The sequence below is a fragment of the Coturnix japonica genome, chromosome 21 (assembly GCF_001577835.2).
Source record: "Coturnix japonica isolate 7356 chromosome 21, Coturnix japonica 2.1, whole genome shotgun sequence".
Classification (NCBI taxonomy): domain Eukaryota; kingdom Metazoa; phylum Chordata; class Aves; order Galliformes; family Phasianidae; genus Coturnix; species Coturnix japonica.
The window spans coordinates 3,750,220-3,764,230 of record NC_029536.1 but is presented as its reverse complement, the minus strand read 5'-3'; the positions used below and the strand labels follow the sequence as shown (position 1 = coordinate 3,764,230).

The 14,011-nt window shown below is 51.4% G+C and overlaps 2 protein-coding genes across 4 annotated transcripts in view; both read left to right on the top strand.

Annotated features, from left to right (window-relative positions):
• FBXO42 (F-box protein 42) overlaps positions 1 to 12,669 on the top strand; it is a 34,557-nt gene extending 21,888 nt beyond the window's left edge. For all 3 annotated transcript variants that reach the window (XM_015882276.2, XM_015882277.2, XM_015882275.2), the window contains 6 exons: positions 7,112 to 7,265; positions 8,180 to 8,290; positions 8,805 to 8,901; positions 9,313 to 9,369; positions 9,809 to 9,925; positions 10,069 to 12,669. In XM_015882276.2, coding sequence (XP_015737762.1) covers positions 7,112 to 7,265; positions 8,180 to 8,290; positions 8,805 to 8,901; positions 9,313 to 9,369; positions 9,809 to 9,925; positions 10,069 to 11,145 — 1,613 coding nt within the window. In that variant the 3' untranslated portion in view covers positions 11,146 to 12,669. The remainder of the gene's footprint in view (positions 1 to 7,111; positions 7,266 to 8,179; positions 8,291 to 8,804; positions 8,902 to 9,312; positions 9,370 to 9,808; positions 9,926 to 10,068) is intronic.
• A 983-nt stretch (positions 12,670 to 13,652) lies between these two features.
• The window catches only part of CPLANE2 (ciliogenesis and planar polarity effector 2), a 9,706-nt gene continuing 9,347 nt past the window's right edge, over positions 13,653 to 14,011 (top strand). The window contains 1 exon segment of the mRNA XM_015882295.2: positions 13,653 to 14,000. Coding sequence (XP_015737781.1) covers positions 13,916 to 14,000 — 85 coding nt within the window. The 5' untranslated portion in view covers positions 13,653 to 13,915.

Sequence of the window (14,011 nt, the reverse complement as noted above, 5' to 3'; positions counted from 1 at the left end):
CGAGCACAGGGGTATGTTTCAGTCTCTGTGCTCACTCATATCCTCAGCCACATGCCCAGAAAACAGACCACTCTCAAAACGTTATCAGCACAAATCTTGCAACAAGGCATGAAAAATAGCTTGTTGCTTTAACCTTGTCAGATTTAGACTCTCAGAGAACATCCCCCAGGCATGGATCCCTCCAGAGATTAATGGAGGAATTTTCCCACTCTTGCCTTTATCAGGCTCTGGGAGTTTTGAGGTTCTCTGGTCCCCCTTTACTCCAAGCAGTGTACAAAGGTAGGAGCAGGGACTGCTATTGAGTGATGTCTGATGTGCACCACTTCTCAGCATTGTGGGCACTGTGTGCTCATTTTTAATGTGACCCCAGGCCATCTGCAAATCATGCTGCTGAGCATGCAGTACCAAAACTGGAGAAAACTATTTGTGGTCACGTCAGTAAATAAGAAGAACGTGATCTGCAAAAATAGGTTCCTGATGCTAAGAGTCCTCATACAGACAAACAAGTAATTGTGCCTTGTTAATAGTGCTGACCACTCAGCAGCTCCCAATGAATTTGGAAGCTTTTGAACATCCCTTGTTTGAGATTTGGTTAAAACTTCGAGCATCCACTGTTGAAATTCAGTATATAAATCTCCATGCTGAAATACTCGGTGCACTGCATGCAAAAGCCAAATGCTTGGAGAGCAATTTGTTTTTTCATGGCCTCCAAGTACAACCCTGCAATCTTTCAAACTGCTATTGCCATAAGCAGACATTAAGCCTGATTTTGCAAGAGCTTTTTCACTGCTTGGCTATGTAAGGATGTTAATATATTAAGTATAAAACCTGTGGCAGGGTTTCCTTGCAGCAGTCTGGCTATTTCCTGATGCTTGTTGCCACAAGAACTGGAGAGAACTTTATTTCTTCAGGATATCTGCTATGCTGACAGATTTATGTGAGATGCATCTCAGCCAGATTGAGCTTGGAGATGTTGGGAAGGCTTTGCTTGCAGGCTGTGCTGACACCTATCGGCAGGAGCTCCTGCAGGGAGGGAAAGCCTTGCAGCTCAGCTTAGGGCTTTCAGCTGCTGCTGTGCCTTTACCTTGAGGACCCTGTCCACAAAGATCTTGTACAAAACACTCATACTTTAATATTCTGTTATATTACAGCCAGCATGATTTGCTTTCAGTGCTCCAAATGCTTCATAGCCTGATTCTCCACCCTTCACAGGAACATCTGCTTTAAAATGTATCTCTCCTTAAATCTGGTAGGCATGCGGAATGACAAAGCACTAGCTCACACTTGTCTGCAGTCCAAAGGTGAATCTTTATTCCTTGCGTGAAATAATTTAGCAAGTTTGGCATTAAGTGCTGGGATTACTGGAAGAAAGAAGTGTAAACAAAGTATAGAGTGCAAACCAAATGCAGAGAGCAACAGCAAGGGGGGCAGTTAGGGACCCACATGCCAGGCTTTCAGCAGGTAGTTGCATTTTCTTTGCAGAACAGCTCCATAGTGAGCAGAGCCCTGTTCTTCCTGAGGCTGAGCTGCTTGTATTTATTTGGTGAGGCTGTTTGGACTGCACGCACAGGATGAGGAGAGGGATGTTTGAGGTTTTTGAGCCACTTAGTAGCCCTAACCTCACCAAATTGCACAGCAGCCATTTCCTGAGACACCAGCAATTTGGGGCTGGGCTGGAAGGAGTTCTCAGCCTTGTGGAATTACCCTGCTGTGTCCCTCCCGCTATGGCAATGGGATGGGAGCTAACTGGGAGTGTGACTGGAGTGAAAAATGTGGAGCTCAGCACAGACTGAGCACGCTCCTCTGCAAACCCACACATTCTTCAGTCCCTTCCCTCCAGTTACTCTGTCATTACCACATTGCAGTCTGATACAGCAATTTCCATTCCTCTGTTTGCCTCCTGGAGAGAAGATGAGCGGCAAGAGCTGATCAGCCCTTTCTCTCTCAGCTCCCCAGCTCTTTAATTAGCATTGGAGCTGCTTTGTGTAGGATGTTGGACTGTTACTCACATCACTGAAAGTCTGCAGGGTATGGTATCACTGGGGTGGGGGGAAAACACGCAATGAAGCTTAGAAAAGCTGGCTGGTATTCTGTTCCACCCACCTGGAGGGAGAGGGAGCTTACAACAGCACTCCCTATTAGGGCAGGGCCAGATTTGCATTTCCCAAAAGTAGGGGAGGTTGCAAAGAAAGGGGATGGGGTGACCTCACAGTGAGCAGCACTCAGCACCTGGGAGTGACACTGCAGTGACAGTGCTATGAGAAACGTTCCCAGCCCAGGATGGGAGCAAACACAGCCACTCCTGCACCATTGTGTGCAGAAATTGCAGTGTAAATTGCACGGTGCAGAAATTGCATCCTTGTTTTCAGCTATTAGGAGGGGAAGGGGGCAGAGCCCCGGGCGTTCTGGCACTCCTATCTTGTTGCTGTTTTGCTCAACACTGCTGTTACTGTGTAAAGAGGTTTCTGATTAACGCTAGCAAAGAATGACTCAGTAATCCTGTTGCACGGGGTTCATAGGGCACTGCCGCTCCTTTTAAACAGCTTTATGGGCTGATGGGACTCTATACTTGGGCTGCGTGAGAATTTCCAGGACTAAGAAATGAGTGTGACATTGCAAAAGCTCGGAAGCGACTGATCCTCAGTGATGGAGGTTTCTGACTTGTGCATCCACACAAAGCACCGCAGGGCTGTTATCCTCTGCTTCAGCACTGTGCCTGTGCTACAAGCCTGTGTCCTTGTCAGATGGAAGTCCTGGACACCATGGGGGTTGGTGTACATACATCAGTTCTTATTCTTGCAGAACACCTCTGCTATTTCTGCATCAGTGCAGTGGTTTGGTGGGTATGGGTTGACAGTTGGGTTGGATGGCCTTTGTGGTCGTTTCCAACTTTAGTGATTCTCTGTGATTCATTTCCCTGAGCAGCATCTTGCAGGTAGCAGCCACATGTGCCTGCAGAGGGTTTGATCGAGGTGAGCTGTGCCTGTTGGGAAGGCATTTCAGGTCCTGCTCCATTTATCTCCTACAAAGCTGAGGTTGTGTCTATGGCTTATGTCTCTTTTCTCACGTAACGCTGTAGCAGTCCCAGTCCAAAGCCAATCTTGAAAATGATCTCAGTGGCTCTCTTTGAACAACCGAGGACAGAAACAGGTGAGTGTCAGATGCTGCAATGAGTCCTAAAGGATGCAGTTCCATTCTGGAGAGAGCTGGTGTGAGACCTGCATGCGGATGCCCACACTTCCCAGTAGAGTGGCCCTTTGTTATCTCCTACTTGTGATGCCAGGGATGGGAATGCCTGAAGGGCTGCTCCTCTGCCTCCAGGCTCGATGTCATCCTCGGTGCTCTGCTGGGGGAACAGCTTTCAAGCAAATCTGCAGACTGCTGCAGAAAAATCCAGGCTGTGAAGCCAAGGGATTTTTTCCATCTCTGGTTTCTCTTCCCATAGAGGGAGAAAGATTTGGGGGGGATTTCATGCTGTCAGATGAGCCTCAGGATCCGCTGAGCATGGCAAATTGTGGCCTTCCTGTCAGTGGGACGCAGCCATGTTTTGAGGGTGATGCCTCAGCAGATAGCGTGCTGGGTGGATGAGGTTTCCAGATAGGGCTCCCAGTTTGGTCCCTTTGAGTCTGCCAGCCTGAGGGCCAGGCTGCTAAATGCAATCCTGACACGCCATCAGGAAAGCTGTGTGCTTGGGGCACTCTTAAGTGCAGGCTGCCCTTTGAGCTGCTCATTCTGCTGGCACTGATGGCAGCCGGATTGCTTTTGCTTTTCTCTTTCTGAAAGGAATTTGCTTTTGACCAATTCTATGCAGCAAAAGCCAGCACAGCATTTTGTCCTGCTGCGGATGGCTTGTGCTGAAGCACACGTGTTGCTTTTCATATCTGGCTGTTCAAGCTTAGCATCTCTCTTTTTTCACCCTCACGCACCCAATAACTCCTCCTGTATCTTCCCATCACCCTGGGATGGTGCAAATGTATGGCTTTACTCCATCTCCTCTCCTACAGCATTTCACAAGGCGATATTGATCTGAACCAATTCTTTCATCTGGCGAACTCCATCACATCAAAAGCATCGTGCAGCTTTTTCCCCTTTTGTTTTTATTTGCATCTTTTGAGCTCTGCTTGATGTTCATTGCTCGCCTTCTTTCTGGAGCTGCTCGGGGGCTGTGCTTAAAAGGCAGCCTGGAAATGCGTGTTGCACGTGCCCCTGCAGCAAGGTTTTCCTTTTGTTGCTGCTCATGCTGCTCCAGTGGCATTAGAAGGCTGAATAAATGAGCTTTAAAAACTGCTTATAAGGACACATTGTAGATCAGTGGTGTTCAGAGCTCGCATCAGAAGCGATCACAGACCAGCATTTCTCTTCCACATGTCCATGGAAGCCAGAGATTTGTTTTGTTTGTTTGTTTTGAAAAGTATCTCTCTGCTTGGTGAGCCAGGAAAATCCATCAGCTGGAACAAATAGCTCCATCCAGCTTCTGGTCACTCATCCCTGCTAAATAAAAAGCACCAGTTGGAAAGAGATGGATTCTGCTATGTTTAGAGATAGTTAATTGTGCTACACCCTCTGCGTGCTAGAACATTTATCCTGGGGAAAGAGAATCTGATACTGGGTTTGATGATGTTATCAGGTGCAGAGCTTGGAAACCCATTTGAGCTTGGCAAGGAGGAGCTTCCATCACATTGACCAAGGAAGCCATCAAAACAGCACAATTAGCTAACGAAGCCCTTCTGCAGGCACTGCAGAAGCTTCATTTGGTGGTGGGATAGCAGAGCTAGGAGAGGAGGAAGCCGTCCTGTGCCAAACGTGCTTGGAACACCACTCTGCCATCCCAGGGTGAGTCACTGCAGGCTGCAGCCGTGTCCCTTTGATGTCGCTGCTGCCTGCCCCATCCCTGCACTCCACGTGCCTGGGACCTGAAGTCACAAAGGCTGCAGCCCTATGCCTGTACCGTGTCCCTCAGGTGCTCCTTCCCTTCTTGGGCTTGGAAAGGTGCCAGGTGAGCAGTGACCGGGTGGAGGAAATGAATGGAAACTGAGTCATGCTTGGGCACTGCCTTTTACCAAAGGTACTTTGTGTCTCAAACTTGAAGTGGGGATGAGCCAGGCTGCAGCATTAGCTTGCAGTTTGCTGGCAGCAGCACCCCGAGCTCTTCTCTGCCTTAGAGAAAAGCAAGCAGGCAACTTTAGTTCTACATCTCCCAGCCACTCTCTGTTCCCACGTTGAAGGCAGGATCAATGAAGCTAAGCCGTCTTTGATACCACAACCATATCATGCAGCAGTTTTGCAGAGAGACGTTGTGCTCTGCAACGTTTCCCCCATTTGTTTGTTCTCCACCCCATGGACCAGAGTTCATTGATTGCCCTGAGACAGAGCTGCCACCCAGGAGCATTGAGTCATCTCTGCACTGCCTACTCCCTTTGAAGCCTTGTGCATACCACGCTGCCTGCTCACCAAGCTTGGACTGGGAAATTCACCCTTTTCCTGCCTGCCAGAATGAAACGCTTCTTTCATTTTCACAGCCTCCAATAAGAGGCAATGCTTCCTGCAAAACCAGGGCTGACCTCTGCCTTGAGCTGAGTGCACGGTGCTTATTGACTCCCTTGGGAAGCACCTTTGTGTCTGCAGCAGGTGCTGTGACTTTCAGCTTGCAGCAGGACAAAGACCTTTCAGAGCAAAGTGATGCTTTGCCTCTTGGTCCCCACCCCAACTTGCAGTGGGACCCTTTTTGTTCAACTTTAACTCCTGTTCCAGTTTAAAACCTGCTCTTTACTGGGATCCCCGTTGCAGATAGGCAAGTACACCCCAACCAGCTACATACCCCTGTGCCATGTCCTGGCTGGATGAGCCCAACCAACTTCTTCTCTCTGAACCAGATAGAAAACTTTCTAGCAATCAGTTTTCCACACCAAGCTTGGAAATGGCACTTCTAAGCTCTGCCAGAGCTGCAGACCTGCTGGTGTGGGTAAATGAATTACAACAGCCAGGAAAACTGGAATCAAGAAGTAACTGACCATAACCCTCTTCTGGCACATTAAGGAGATGTTGGGTATAGTCCTGCCATGTTACATGTGTGCCCTAGCACCTGAGAGCAGCAGTATGATGTGTTCTGTCCCCAGCAAAGGGCTCCTGGGTTTGGGTGCTTTTTGGCTCAGCTCTTCTCACCCACCACCTGGAATCCATCACAATCGAATTGCTTTTCTCAGCTGCAGCATCTTAAAATAGCTGCTCCGGTTCCTTTTAAAAATAGTCCCAGTTCTGCATGTCATTACCTGCTAAAAATGCTTCCCTGAGTCCCATTAGGACATCAGAGGAGAGCGGTGGCTTTGTTATCTCAGCACTTCAGAGAGGGTGATGGTGCTTCCATGGCCACATGCTCAGCTTTGCCCTTGGGCTCCCCTGGTCCCGTACAACCCTTTGTGTGTGTGTGTGTGTGATGCTTTCAGGTGGTGTATCTATGATTATTTGAGATCTGCATGGATGAAGGAACCTACCTGGTGCTGGTTAGAGCTGTAGGAAACTCATCCATCTGCCTGACTCAACATCTAACATTGCAGCAAGGGAGAGAGGCCTGTGCCTCATTCTCTGACAGACTCGGGCAGTGATTGCTCATTGACACAGCAAAGTGCTTTGGGTTTAATCGTGCCTCTTTGTAACAACGGGATTGGGTTTTCTGCTGCTGCTTGTGAGATCCCAAGCAGTCCTCCAGGAGCAGCACTGGATGCATGTGAATTAGCATTCCTTCTTGCTCCGTCCTTGGGGAGAAGTTAGGTATTTGGAGGTAATTATTGCTTTTATTCAGTGCTAAAGCAATAATTTAAAGGGATATGGTGGAAAGCTAGTAATTTCCTGCCAGTGACTGACAGATGTTTTGCCATATGTGAAATGTGCTTTTAGGCTCCTACTAATTACAGCAACACAAATTGGCAGTAGTTTTCTTCCCAGGCTCCCAGCTCTAATTTTACCTTCTTTGCTGCTTTTTGTTTTGTTTTGTTCTGTTTTGTTTTCCAAAGGTGGAGTCCCCACGTCATCACATGGGTGAAATTCACATCAGGTTTGATGCCTGTGTTGGAGGATGATCTCCTAACCCTCCTCTCTTCTCCCCCCTGCCCAGGCTCATACCCCTCACCCAAGGCTGGGGCCACGCTGGTTGTCTACAAGGACCTGCTGGTGCTGTTTGGTGGGTGGACGCGGCCGAGCCCATACCCCCTTCACCAGCCAGAGCGGTTCTTCGATGAAATCCACACATACTCACCCTCCAAAAACTGGTAAGAGAACATCTGGATTTGAAACCTTGCCTTTGAACCTCACAAAGAATGTCTGCGGTGCTGCTGGAGGGAGCGACCGGGCTGCAGGGACAGGGAAGCTGTGCACATTCCTGGTTTCCAAGGTGTGGCTGATCCTGGCTTGTCTGCGAGGCTCCGTTTCAAACAAATAAAAGCAAATAAAAGCAAAGCATCTCCGCTCAGGCCTGGGGAGCTGAGCACTGCTGCTGTCTGACACCTCTGGGGCGGTGCTTGTTGCAGACTCACACTGAAAAGCTGCCAGCACCACCTCAGTGCTCCTTGGAATGTCTTCTACACGGGCAGGAAAACTGGGTTGCTAATATTTTCTATGCGTAATTTGTTTGGCTGTGAGCTTGAGGACTTTCTGAGGAAAGTGAGAGAGAGGAAAGCCTCAATCCCTGAGGTTTTGCCTTTTGTCTGTGATCCAAAATTCCAAGCTCCTGTGGCCTTTTCCTATTCCCTTTAACCAGCATTCAGCCGCTTTCAGGCCGTCCTTTCTCAGCTGCTGCTTGTGTGAGAAAGAAGCAAATGCTCTATCAAAGCAGTGAGGCTTCTTTCTCCTCTTTCATTGAGAACTTTTAATCATCCAAAGTGTCAATTATCCAATGCACTTTGGGGCAGTGGCATTCGAACGCTGTAATTAAACTGCGTTGGAAAGAAGTCAGGGCAAACTTAATTGAAAGGGTCAATATTTCCAAGTTAGCCCCGTGGCTTTGTCATGTTATAAAAATGTTCAGCACATTGATACTTCTAATGAGTTTCGTTATTCTTTGTTGGTTTTCCTCTGCAATGCATCCTCAAGGGCTTGGCCAGCCTGTGGGATTTCTCATGTTGCCATTCATCCAGCACCGTCCTTCCTGACCCTGTGCTGAATCTCCTTCTCCCTGTTCCCCCAGGTGGAACTGCATCGTGACCACCCATGGCCCTCCTCCCATGGCAGGACACTCCTCCTGTGTCATTGAGGACAAAATGATTGTCTTTGGGGGTTCGCTGGGATCTCGGCAAATGTAAGTTTGGGGTGACAAGTTCTCCTGCAAGGAGTGTAGGGTGGGATGGCGTTTCAGAAAGCAATCTCTATGAGGCTGGGCTGTGAGAGCCTTGCAGCAGGATCCCTGTGTGACCATGTGGGCTGGAGGTAAGTGTGCAGTGAGTGCTGCCAACGCTGCCTGCAGCAATACCCTGCACTGGGGCAGCAGAGAGCTGGTGAGGTGTGTGGGAAGGCTGCAGATCAGTGTTTTGATCAGAGAGCTCTGAGATAATCCTCTGTGCTCACCCTGCCTGCCCTTGTGGCTGGGAACGGAGATGGGCTGATGCTTGCTGCAGGCTCCTGCAGGGTCTGCTGGCTGTTTCACCTCCTGGAGTGAATTCCCTGGGGGCAGGTAGCCTGCAGCAAACCCCTTCTATGATAAAACCTCACCTCACAGTCAGCATTTCAAAGACCCAGAGGGCACGGTTGTGCTGTGAGCAGGTACTTGTTTGGGACCTTGAGCTGAGCCTCTGCCTGTTTTCTCATCCCTACAGGAGCAACGATGTCTGGGTGCTGGATCTCGAGCAGTGGGCTTGGTCCAAGCCAAACATCTCTGGGCCCAGCCCTCACCCGCGGGGCGGCCAATCTCAGGTGATGCTCCTTTCTCTCACTCTGCTCCACAACCAGCCTTAGCACAGGCATCTGCTGCCAAACAGAAACCAGGCATGGCTGAATTTCCAGCTTCCAGGCAGCTGCCTGTGGGTCACCTGAAAACTAATGCCCCATTTCTGAGTTAGTTATCTTTGCAGTCGTTGCATGCCGTGCCCTTGTTTTCTCTAGCCAGCTGTTCTATGAGATTACACTTCTAATCTCCCTGAGGCTCAGGTAGATAGCAGACTGCATCTTGTACATGCCCCAGAACTGTAACGAGCACTGCTAGAAACAAATTGCTATTTAACCCATCAGAGGAAGAACAGCTATCGTACCCTGTGGCATTTAACAATGAAGCTCTACCACGTGCTGGTTTTGCTGGTCTGAAATGCTCTTCTTTGCCCCCCCCAGATTGTCATAGATGACGAAACCATTTTAATCCTTGGTGGCTGTGGTGGTCCCAACGCAGTAAGTATTCTGTGGGGAGTGAGGGCATGAACTGTGCTCATCCTGCTGTACTGTGAGCCCTGGGTGCAGGCTGGGGAGCAGGAAGGCTCCTTGCTTTCCCCAGGTGGCCTTTTGTCCTGCAGATCCGAGATGCACATTGTAGACTTTACAGCAAAGCTGTCGTTATAGCAGGAGCTGCCTTTAATTAATAAAAGTCATCCCAGGAGCTATCTGAGCAGTTCACTGATGTTAATTAGAAGCCCTGACTTTACACTGGGACAGCAGATGGGGATGAAGGGACTTGTGCATAGCCACAGCAGGGTGTAGCCACCCCTGGGTGGTCAGATCCCAATGTGTGTCAGTGTCCCTCTGTCTGCAGCTGCACAGCACCATTCCTGCCCCTGTAGGATGATCTTGGCAGCACGCTGGTCTCCTGAATCCCTTGTGCTTTTCTTCACAGCTGTTCAAAGACGCCTGGCTGCTGCACATGCAGGCAAACCCCTGGACATGGCAGCCACTCAAGGTAGAGAATGAGGACCATGGAGCCCCGGAGCTGTGGTGCCATCCTGCCTGCAGGGTGAGTCTGGCTTTGGGACAGATGCATTGGGATCTCTGCTCTCTCACACACACCTGTAGACTTTCCTGCCCAGAATGCTCTCTTCCTTTTTGTCCCAGCAGCCCCCCAGCAGTCCATAACCCATTCCCTCTCCTCTCTTGCAGGTAGGACAGTGCGTCGTGGTCTTCAGCCAGGCTCCCAGCGGCAGAGCCCCGCTGAGCCCCAGCCTGAACTCTCGTCCCTCTCCCATCAGTGCCACACCGCCCGCCCTGGTCCCCGAAACACGCGAGTACCGCTCCCAGTCCCCGGTCAGGACCACAGATGAGGCTCCTTGTGTCAATGGCCGCTGGGGCACCCTCAGGCCCAGAGCCCAGCGCCAGACACCCTCAGGTTCACGGGAGGGCAGCCTCTCCCCAGCCAGAGGTGACAGCTCCCCGGTGCTCAATGGTGGCAGCTTATCGCCCGGGGCTGCGGCGCCTGGCGGTGCCTCCTTGGACAGCCCAGTGCAGCTCATATCGCCCGGCACACCCGGAGCCACTGAAGGATGTGACCTAAAAGTTGGGCTCGCTCTGGCACCGAGGCGAGGATCGCTGCCGGAGCAGAAGGACCTACGGTTGGGCTCCATCGATTTGAGCTGGGAGCAGAAAGCAGCTTCCCTGTGCCAGACGGATGGCGCGGAGGGCAGGACGCTGCGGAACCCCCCCGAGCACACCAACGGCATCCACACACCACCCCACTCTCTGCCGGGAGCCGTGTCCCCCGGAGCGCTCCGCAGGAGCTTGGAGGCCATCAAAGCTCTCTCTTCCAAAGCTCCCCCAGCTTCTGCTGCTCTCAGCCCCCCGCTTGGCTCCTCACCGGGCTCCCCGGGCAGCCAAGGCAGCGGTGCCGACGCACGGCCGGGCTCTGCTCAAGGTGACAGCCACTCGCTGCCGCCCATCGCCCGCCGCCTGGGCCACCACCCCCCGCAGTCCCTCAACGTGGGGAAGCCTTTGTACCAGAGCATGAACTGCAAACCCATGCAGATGTATGTGCTGGACATTAAGGACACCAAGGAAAAAGGACGAGTTAAATGGAAGGTGTTCACTAGCAGCTCGGTGGTGGGGCCACCCGAGACCAGCTTGCACACGGTGGTGCAAGGCAGAGGGGAGCTGATCATATTCGGTGGTCTGATGGACAAGAAACAGAACGTGAAGTACTATCCCAAAACAAATGCCTTGTACTTTGTGCGAGCAAAGAGATAATGTGGCCCGAGCTCATCGCCACCGCTCCCCTCCCCCCGTGGCTCTCCCTCTCCCTCTGAAATCTGTCGTGCAGGCATTCAAACTGTGAATTAGGGAACAACAAACAATGCAGCCCAAGCCAACCTCCAGCACGCCCCGGTGAAGCAAATCGTGTTTACAAGCAGGGGAGCAGCGCCCTGCTGTAGGACCTGTTACTGTGCTCCATGCTGCAGCCCAGGCCAAGGATGTAGGGCGAGTCACGGTGCTTTCCTAGAGCCAACCTTGCAGCAGGAGGCTGTCAGCTCATTGCACTGACCATTCCCGTGCTGGGAGGAAGGAAAACAACAGCAATACCTGAACAAACCTTCAGCACTGCAAGCTGTGACCGTAAGCTTTGCTCGACACAAACACGATGCCTTCTTTTTGCCTCTCACCCCTTTGGCCTGACAGCTTCGTTCCTGTCCTTGTTGCAGGACCGTAAGAAGGAAGAAAGGACAGTTTTGCATTGTAAAGCCAAAAAAATAATCATTGTGAACAGGACGGGCAGGACTTGCTCCCAATGGAAATGCTGAAAGGAACAGGCTGAATGCTGAGCGTTGGTGCACCCGAGCGGCACGGCGTGAGCCTCCACCGCAGGAACAAAACCATCTTTGCATGTGCCTCCTTCCGCAAAGATTAAAACAAAGCAAAAATCCAAATGGATTCAACCCGTGTGTCCGTCTGGGACAAACATCCTTCCTTCCTGCCTCCTTCCTTCCTTCTCTTTCAGCTCGAGGTTGGGGAGGGAAGCTGGGGCTCCATATTACCAACAGCGCCTGCCCTTCCTGAGGATGCTCCCGGCTTCAGCACCTGAAATAGCCAAAAGAAAGTAGGAAATTCAGCCCCAAAACACAGCCCTGTGCACCGGCAGCGCCATGACGTGGTTCCCCATCTCCTCTCCATCCCCACTGAGCTTTGCCGGCTTCACCACCACAACCCCCAACCTTTGGGGATCACAGCCCTCCCCCTATTAAAGTATCGGGGTTCTCTTTGTTTTCTACCTACAATATGAACCTGTTTTGGTCCAACAGGGCTGAGGGGAAGCCCCGTTTGGGATGGGGCTGGGGAGAGGGCAATGCCTCATCTGCAGTTTGTAGATACACCTTCAGTTCAATCCAATCCCAAATCCCCTCTCCTTATGGGGGGACCCCCATGTGACGTCCCATGTTTCTCTCCTGTCTGCATGTCTCAGCCTCCCCTTCAAAGTCAAAACCACGGAGCTGTTGGGAGCTGGGTATGATGTTCTCACCCATCCCCACCAGCTGCCACCCTTTGTGTTCTCCCAACAGCCTCAAATCCCTTTAAACTACCCCAAAATGGCAGCGCCCGGCTGCAGGGCCACACTATGGGAGGGGGTGGGGGGGAGGGGGTTGAGGAGTCCCTTTTTGGTGATATTTAATGAAATCTGTGTACATTTTTGGGTTGGTTTTTTATGTTCTGCTCTTTCTCTTTCTCTCCCTCGAGGAATTTTTAGCCGTTGAACAAATAAAACTTGGAAGAAGTGGCTGAATGTTGAGTCTGTGTATGGGGAAAAATGGGGCTGTGTGGTGGCAATGCTTCCCAATAGGAGTGTCCATTGGGCCTCCATCACCTATAGGGCAGCCTATAACACTGGGAGGTTTTAAGACATAAGGATCAAGGTCCCCTATACCCTATATAGGTTTGGGGTAAGCTATAACATATGGGGCTGTTTGCTTGTAATATAGAGATTTGGGGGTTCCATAGGGGCTCATATAGGGGAGCTATAAGGCTATGGGAGGTCTTAAACACATAAGGATCAAGGTCCCCTATACCCTATATAGGTTTGGGGTAAGCTATAACATATGGGGCTTTTTGCTTGTAATATAGAGGTTTGGGGGCTCATATAGGGTAGCTATAGGGCTAACACTGGGAGGTCTTAAGACATAAGGATCAAGGTCCCCTGCCCCTATAGCTTACCCCTACCCCATATGTTTGGGGTAAGCTATAACATATGGGGCTTTTTGCTTGTAATATAGAGGTTTGGGGGCTCATATAGGGTAGCTATAGGGCTAACACTGGGAGGTCTTAAGACATAAGGATCAAGATCCCCTACCCCATATGTTTGGGATAAGCTATAGTATATGGGGCTTTTTGCTTGTAGTATAGAGGTTTGGGGGTTCAATAGGGGCTCATATAGGGTAGCTATAAGGCTACGGGAGGTCTTAAGACATAAGGATCAAGGTCCCCTATACCCTATATAGGTTTGGGGTAAGCTATAGCATATGGGGCTTTGAGCTCGTAATATAGAGGTCTGGGGGTTTACATAGGGCTATAGGGGCTCATATAGGGCTAGGTATCCTTAGTATAGCTCTGGGGTCCTCTATGGCTCTGTGGTCCTCCATAGCTTTGGGGTCCCCTATAGGGAGCTCTATATATATGGCCTACAACCGGAAGGGGCGGGTCGTATAATAAACCCCGCCCCACGTAACGTCACTCGGGCGGAAGCGGCCTCGGGTGAGGGCGGCGGGTTGTTGGGGCGGGATGGCGGGGGGTGGGCGCTGCCCGGGGGCGTTGGGGGCCCCGTGGGGCGGCCGTGGGGCCGGGACGGGATGTGCGACCCCATGGGCGGGTAGAGGCTGCAACGGGCCGCCCCACAACGCGGCCTTTAGAGACGGCTGCGGGGCCGGGAGGGGCGGCGAGGCCCAGTCGGGGCAATGGAGACCTATAGGGGCTCAGTGCCCCACGGCCGTGGGGGTCTCCCCGTGTGCTCCTCAGGTTCATCCCACCCGCGATGGTGGAGCCGGGTTGGCTGCTGTCCCCCCCCGGCCGCCCCTTCCTGGCCTCCATCTTTCACAAGAACCAGCGCAGAGTTTTTGGTGAGACCCCC